Source organism: Ammospiza nelsoni, chromosome 8, assembly GCF_027579445.1.
Source record: "Ammospiza nelsoni isolate bAmmNel1 chromosome 8, bAmmNel1.pri, whole genome shotgun sequence".
NCBI lineage: Eukaryota > Metazoa > Chordata > Aves > Passeriformes > Passerellidae > Ammospiza > Ammospiza nelsoni.
This window is the reverse complement of record NC_080640.1, coordinates 16,422,284-16,429,898: the sequence shown is the minus strand read 5'-3', so window position 1 is coordinate 16,429,898 and position 7,615 is coordinate 16,422,284. Positions and strand designations below refer to the sequence as shown.

The 7,615-nt window shown below is 46.7% G+C and overlaps 1 protein-coding gene across 1 annotated transcript; it reads right to left on the bottom strand.

The window, feature by feature from the left end:
- Window positions 1-246: 246 nt before the first annotated feature.
- Window positions 247-1,542, bottom strand: LOC132076279 (D(1)-like dopamine receptor). Its single transcript, XM_059477282.1, has one exon. It carries the CDS (start codon window positions 1,540-1,542, stop codon window positions 247-249), a length of 1,296 nt encoding a protein of 431 aa, XP_059333265.1.
- Between the last annotated feature and the right edge of the window lie 6,073 nt (window positions 1,543-7,615).

The following is a 7,615-nucleotide window of genomic DNA, read 5'->3' as shown; positions in this document are numbered from 1 at the left end:
GGGTGAAGGTGGCCATGGGAAGGGGTAAATGTGTGGCAGCTATGTACCTTTGGAATGGACTCCACATGCCTCCTGTGTGGTAAGAGCAGTGTTTTCCCACACCTCTGGCATGGGACTTTTGTTGCTGGGGAGCTTACATGGAGACAGGGAGAACTCTCCCTGTGTGGTGGCTGTGTGTGTGAGAAGTGATTAATACTCTGAGACAAGAGGGTCCCTCACACTGAGTCCTGTACAGGGGGCAGCAGTTTACAGGGATGGCTTTGCCTTGCAATCCAATTGCAGAATAGCTGGCACTTGACAACTGCTGGGGCTGCTGCCAAGGGCAGTCTGAGAAGTCACAGCCCTCTTCTCCATAGACATCTCCTCACTGCTGTGCTCTCCCTGGAGGTTTATGGCATGGGGCACGGGCTGCACCCAGGCAGTGGTGGCAGCAGGAGGCACTGACGATGGGACAGCTCCTTCCTTCTGGCAGGTGGTGTCACGGTGATAGGAAACCAGCTCATTGCTGAAGTTGACCCTCTCCACAGGGGATTCAGGTGTGCAGCAGCAGTGGCAGCCCAAGAGATTGCTGAAAGCCCTCCTGAAGTCTGCGTTGAAAGCATAGATGACTGGATTCAGTGAAGAGTTGGCCCAGCCAAACCACACAAAGACGTTGAAGGTGGTTTGGCCGATACAGAGTGGCTGCCCTTCAGGGTCCTCCTGGAGGCTGGGCTGGCAGAAAGGCAGCAGGCAGTTCAGCAGGAAGAAGGGCAGCCAGCAGCAGACAAAGACTCCCATTATGATAGAAAGGGTCTGCAGCACCCCGGTCTCCTTGCGCAGGGAACGCCGCAGAGAGGATGTGGGCTCCTTGCCAGGAGCTGGCCACTGCCCCCCTGCTCTCTCAAGGGTGGAGATGCGGCGGATCTGGGCCTGGGCAATTCTGTAGATCCTGGTGTAGGTGATGATCATTATGGCCACGGGGATGTAGAAGCTGATAAGGGAGGAGGTGATGGCATAAGTGCGGTTCAACCTGACATCGCAGCGGGGTGTTGCAGGTAGCCAGGAGCCTGGATCTCCACTGTCCTTGGCTTTATGCCAGTGCAGCTGCACGGGGATGAAGGAGATGAGGATGGAGAGAGCCCAGGCCATGGCTATCATGGCACAAGCGAGGCGCTGCGTCATCCTGCGCTCATAGCGAAAGGGGCTGGCGATGGCCCAGTACCGGTCCAGGCTGATGATGCAGAGGTGCAGGATGGAGGCGGTGGAGCACATGATGTCGAAGGCCACCCAGGTGTCACAAAAGTGGCTGCCAAAGAGCCAGGAGCCTCCAGCCACCTCAGTGACCGCCTTCCAGGGCATCACCAAAAGGGCCACGCAGAGGTCCGAGATGGCCAGTGACAGCACGAACCAGTTGGTGACCTTGTTGCGGAGGTGGCGGAAGCGCAGGATGGCGAGGCACACGAGCGCATTGCCCAGCAGCGTGCCCAGCACCAGCGCGCCCAGCAGGCACCCGGTGAGCGCCCGCAGCACCCACGGGCCGCCCCCCGGCGCCGCGCTCCCCATCGGGGGCGCTGCCCCGGCCCCCGCGGCCGCTCCTGCCGGCGGGACAGCGCCCGAGGCGGCGGCGGGACCCGCCCCGGCCAGCGGCTGTGCGAGCGGCCGCCCGCGGGGGCATCTCTGCCCGCCGCCCTCGGTGCGCCCCGGGCTGTCCCGGGCTACTCACCCGCCGGCTGCCGGGGCCGCGCCTCCCGCCTCGCCGCCGCCGCTCCCGGGGCCCGGGGGAGGCGCTGTCCCGCCGCGGCCCCGCGGGGGCTCCGGGCGGCGGAGCGGGGCCGGGCTGGGGCCGGGGCAGCCGCGCGTTCCGCCCGCAGCGCCGGCACCGAGCGGCGGCGGCACCTCCGGGCCGAGCCGGTGCCCGCGGCCCCCGCGCCGCCGGACCGAGCGGGCGCTGCCCGGGAAGGGATGGAGCGCTGTTCCCAAACGCGCGGGGGGAGCTTTCCCCGCAGCATCGCCCCGGGAAGAGCCCTGTGCCGGTCCTCAGCCTGTACTTGTCCAAGTGTCCGGGGCGAGGCAGGACCTGGCGCTCTCCGAGCGTCTCCTTTTGGAGACCGCGATCACAGCTTGGTTAGAGAGCAGGATGTCACTTCGTGTCGGTTTGCATCCACTGAGAATGCACTCAGATCTGGCTGTCAGAATCTGTTTTCACCAAAAAAGTATTGTGCCGTTTAGTTTTTGGTTTGAAATTTTATGTAATGAAACCAAAAGCACAGAAACCTAAGATGTCTAGTTTGGATCTGCTGCATTTTGGCAATAAGTTGTTCACTGCACCCAAACCCTGCGTCTTTATTTTTCAGCCAAAGGTATCGTCTGATGTATTTCAACAGTCTTCTATTTATTATTATATTAATATGCATATTGTAATTTAAATTTATATAATTACCGCACATATTTTCAGCCTACATTCAATGAAGTATCCTCATGCAAATAGGGAGTAATCCTTCATTTTCAAAGAATTTGCATGGTAATGCTGTCATGAGAAAAAAGAGATTAGGACATGAATAGAAAATATCGATTAATGCAATTAATTGATATGGGAAGCAAGTATTTATTTTTACATTAGGTATTTTTTTATTTCTTTGCCTCTTAATTAAAACTACTCCAGTCACTAGTTCCAATACAAATAATTTTCAAGCAGTATGTGATTTCCATTGTATTCTTATGATATTTCTGGTAATTAATAGAGAGGGTGGAAATTTTTTAAAATTAACCTTGAACAGCATAGCTGGCAGCTTACCTTGTAAAAAAAATCAGCATATTTAAGATCAAGTAGTTGGATTGTACCATTTCATAACAGATTGTTAACACTTGGTCCTGTTTTTCTTTGTGCCTTGGACATCACAGTCTTCATTAAGCAGCCCACTGTGTTATTCCTGCTATGATGCTGAAAATTGGAGTACATTTCTTATTAATGTGTTTATCTGTAAGACTAACTCGTAATTCAAACAACTGCTGGAGAATCTTCTCTAATTAAATATATACTTTGTTAAAGCAGTAGGAGCTGTAAAAATAACACAGGCTGGCATATAAGAGCCAACTCCACTTTTGTCTTATTTGGAACCATCTGTAGTTCCACATACGTGGCTTTTGCCAACATCTGCAAACCAAGTAGGTCTCTGATGTTCATTCCAACAGTAAGGACTAAAGCTTAGTTTATAAGATTTATCTACACACTTGCTAATTTGACTTGATACATTTACTTTTATGTAGCAATCAATAAAATGACCCCAAAGGACAGAATATATTTGTGAAGGATTGTAAGTGGGGCAGTAGCTGGACCTAAGGCAACACAGCACTGAAAAGGAAAGAGCAATGCTTTTGCATATTCAGCAGACAGTAGTGCTGCAGGGCTCTGTAGCACAAGGTAGCCAGCATTCTCCATATTAAAATAACTCTGTGTATCTCCTGTTCCCAGGATCACATTATGCTCTGTGAATATCTCTGGCTCCTTTTTAGCATGCGTTATAAAGGAGAGTGTATATGATGATGCTGTTTTGTGTGCAAATCTGTGAGTGCCTCACTTCAAAATGTTGTGGCTGTTGAAGTAAAATCTGACTGACCAATCTCAAAAGATACATTTCTGATTGTTGTAATTAAAGTAGGCATCTAGGCTGAAGTTAGAACCCCTGCTAATATCCTCACTGATAGGAAGGTTGTAGTGTGGACTCAAGCCTTACTAAATGCAATAGAATCTGCACAGAGAGAGACATTGTGAGTTCTCTTACCATGAAGAAAATATCAACAGACACATTCATTTTCTTAGATACCAGAGGATCCAAGTGGAAAATGTAAATGCTTAAGAAACTATACGGTGAGTCAGTGGCAAAGACAGAAATAGAAGCATTGCCCTGCTTTTATTCCTATATTGGGTTGGAAGGAGTGAGGTGTAAGCTTATGGGAGAGGGAGGAAAGAAAAACACAGGGGAAAACACAACACTGTGTGAAAATAAGTGTGTGAGGTGAGTTGCAAATGCTGTAAGCTTTGATTTTAACTATTTCTTGAATTTATCTTACTTGGAATAGAACAGGAAAGCTCTGGGCAAAATAACTGAAAAATACAGATGGAATGGGTAAATCAGCCTCTTGTGACTTCAGAAAATTTGCGAGTTGTTCCACCTGTGAAAAATATTAACTTATCCAGAGAATATGTAAGACATATTACAATATGTATATAATGGCTTGACACTGTATGTATTTTAAATGCAATCACTGCATTTAAAATCTCTCTCCCTCCAAGAAGAGATTTATATAAGACACCAAAATCAGTTTCCTTCTCCTTCCCCTTTCTTTCTCCTTGTCTTACTTCTCCCCTATAAAATTACCTCATTCTAGACTAAGTGCTCACATGTTTTATAGCACATATGTCTAAAAGGAGCCCTGATTCAGAAATTAAAATTGAGCCTTTAACAGTTTACTACTGACTGCATTTGGAAGTCAAGCTCACTGCATGCCAGCTGGACAACTGAGGTTAAAACTCAGAGCTCAAACAGGACACAGTAATTCAACCCAAGCCTCAAGGTGCCACCTGGAGGGCACTGCCTTTGTCATGATCTGTGCTGTGGTGCCACAGCTGGCTGGGAGGAATGGCAGGGTCTGCTCTGTGCCTGGGAGCTGTGGGCAGGGTCAGTGCCAGTGTCACTGATGCTGTGGGCAGGGTCAGTGCCAGTCTCACTGATGCTGTGGGCAGGGTCAGTGCCAGTCTCACTGATGCTGTGGGCAGGGTCAGTGCCAGTGTCACTGATGCTGTGGGCAGGGTCAGTGCCAGTCTCACTGATGCTGTGGGCAGGGTCAGTGCCAGTGTCACTGATGCTGTGGGCAGGGTCAGTGCCAATGTCACTGATGCTGTGGGCAGGGTCAGTGCCAGTGTCACTGATGCTGTGGGCAGGATTAGTGCCAATGTCACTGATGCTGTGTGTGCTCATACAGGCAGTGACTGGAGGGTGCAGCCAAATTGATCCAGTGTCAGCATTTCTGCTTTGTCAAATGAATGTAATACCAAAGTGGTTAATTAAATAGTTAGTTCAATTCTGAGATCTTGTCCGAATGGGGGAGGATTATTATAACAAACTTCAGGAAGTGGTGTCAATTTTTAGCATGTGGTCAGAATTTCAGACAGCCATAACACTGTGTTTTGTGTTCATTTATATCAGAGATTTAGTGAAACAGAGCTATGAGCAAGCTGGCAAGCTTTCTAGCACCTGGGAGATGTGATATTTGATAGGCTGAATTCCAGTGTTTCATAAGGAGCATTTCAGTCTCTCATCTTGTTACAAGGGTGCACACAGCTCATGCCAGAACAGCTTGGACTGCACACTCACACTGCATGAGCATGGAGTACAATTGCTTCCTGAAGGCAAGGTCCTGCCACTGCCCTAGTAAGGCTTGGTGCTTGGAAAGCCTGTGTTTGAGCATTAGCAGTGGTTCAGTACAGAGAAAATAAGTAAGGCAGAAATGATGCCAGGAGGCAGATAAAAGCCTTTTGAGGGGTTCACAGCCCTACATTCTCTCTTCTTTCTCTGAAGATTTCACATCCCTAGAATCTGTCCAACACATATTTTAGAGCAATCTTTGGATTCCTCTCACTCATTTGACAGCACAAATTTTCTCTTACCTAAGTTAGGGTATGAGCCCATACTGGCAAGCCTAATTTACCCACTTACTGCAAGCTCTGGACCACAGCATGTAAAGTAACTGGGCATTGATGCTCAAGGATACTTACAGACTTGCAGGCACAACAGATAAGGTTCCACAGCCTACACTTACTACTTTGGAAATTGATTCAGATTCAAGTTCTTGTTCTTAATACACAAATTAATCTGGGTTTCCCCAAGCTTCATGCTGGTAAAGGCCACAGAAAATGCTCACATTAGGATCACAGTAGTAATAACTACTTGGCAATTATCCCTGGCCAGAAACAAACCCATCCTGAAGGTATCCCTTGGTTATAATCTTTGCCCCATAAGTTCCAACAGCTCACACACCTTGCCACCTAGTGTTCCATGTTCCTTCTCCAGCAAGGGCTGAGCAAACTTGTGTTTGAATAAAAAACAGATTTAAAAACCCCCTTGTTTATAGTATATGCTGATTTTCCTGTGGTGGAACATGCCAAATATCAGGTGCAGTGGCTATAGCTTGATTGCATGATAGGTACTTTCCTGGAGACACCCCAGTCTAGGGAACAGGTCTCTTTCAGCTCTTCCTTGACGCTCCATCTATGGAAACAATTACACAGAGAAATGGAGGCAGTGGGTATGATTGGTTCTTAAGACTGAGTCAGGATGAAATAAGTACAATGCACATAATGTCCTTGGAACTGAACAATGAGAAGTGTTCCACTGTCACACTGTTCAGCCACAGCCATCATCTAATAGCTCCATTTACAGCAGTGTTGGATTGGGACACTTCACTGATAAGAATTACATGAAAAACTTTATGGAATAATTCAGCAACACAGGCCCTCAGTGCTGTCTGGAAAATAGCTCAGGCTATGTGTAGGATGCAACACTGCATAATTAGAAGGTGATATTTCTGTGTAGTAAATATACGCCCTTTTTTTCTCATTTCCCTCATTCCTGTCCATCCATGATGCCAAATGTTGAAAATTGGTTTGTTTGTACAAACAGACAAACATTTCTCAGCAAATATAATTAACAAATGTCCTTAATAAATTATACACTTTAAAAGTTTCTCCCCTTTTGCACTGCCTGTGATTAGCCCTACTCCTACTGGCTGTGCCTGGCTGCAGCATTTCCTGAGGGATTGTCTGCCAGTTAAGTGCAGCTTAAATACACTGCAGTAAATTGAACCTTACCCTTTCCAACTTTCCAACCACTCCCTCTTATTCTGTTTGCCCAAGATAAGGGAGATTTGTTCTTTTAAGGATAAACTCCTTTTTGCTATTATTTCGGACCTGGTTCAACATTCACAAGCAGTGCTTTGTAAACTGAGGTAGGCAGCTCTTGCTTCCAGCTACTTATTCCTGTATTTGTATCTTCCAGCTTCATGTGCTGTGAAACCAACAGAATTGCTAGGACAGTAATGTCAAAAAAACATGGCAAAAAAAAAAATTAGGTTATTTTTCATCCGTAAGACCAATTCATACCAATATTGTCACTGAAAACTGTTCACTCATTTGCTCTTGTACATTCTGTAATAATTTCTTCAACTTTCTATGAAAGGTTTGAAAGCTTCTATGCTGGTCATATCTCAAGAAAATAATTTATAATAAAATCCAATTAAAAGTTTTCATCTGCAAATAGTCCTAAGCCCCTTTCAACTTCCCTTGAGTTCAGGAGGAAAGGCTCTTTCAAGTTTCATCTTAGTGGACTCTTTTTTTTTTAGAGTACTTATCTTGCCACTAAATTTATCAAACAGAATTCAAAAGCACCCAGGTCCTGAAACTCAGTCTTAGCAACATTTTAGAGTCATGCTGTATATTCATACATAGCATCTGTAGGTTCAGGGCAAATTAAAATCAGATCAACTAGATTATTCCTAAATATTTAATGTGAACTTACCTTATGAAGAGGATGTGCTTGGAGAATGAGAAGACAGACTCCTCTTCTCATAGCTCCCAATG

Bases quoted from the DNA above. Each gene is read 5' to 3' on its own strand.
- LOC132076279 (XM_059477282.1), bottom strand. From the start codon at position 1,542: ATGGGGAGCGCGGCGCCGGGGGGCGGCCCGTGGGTGCTGCGGGCGCTC.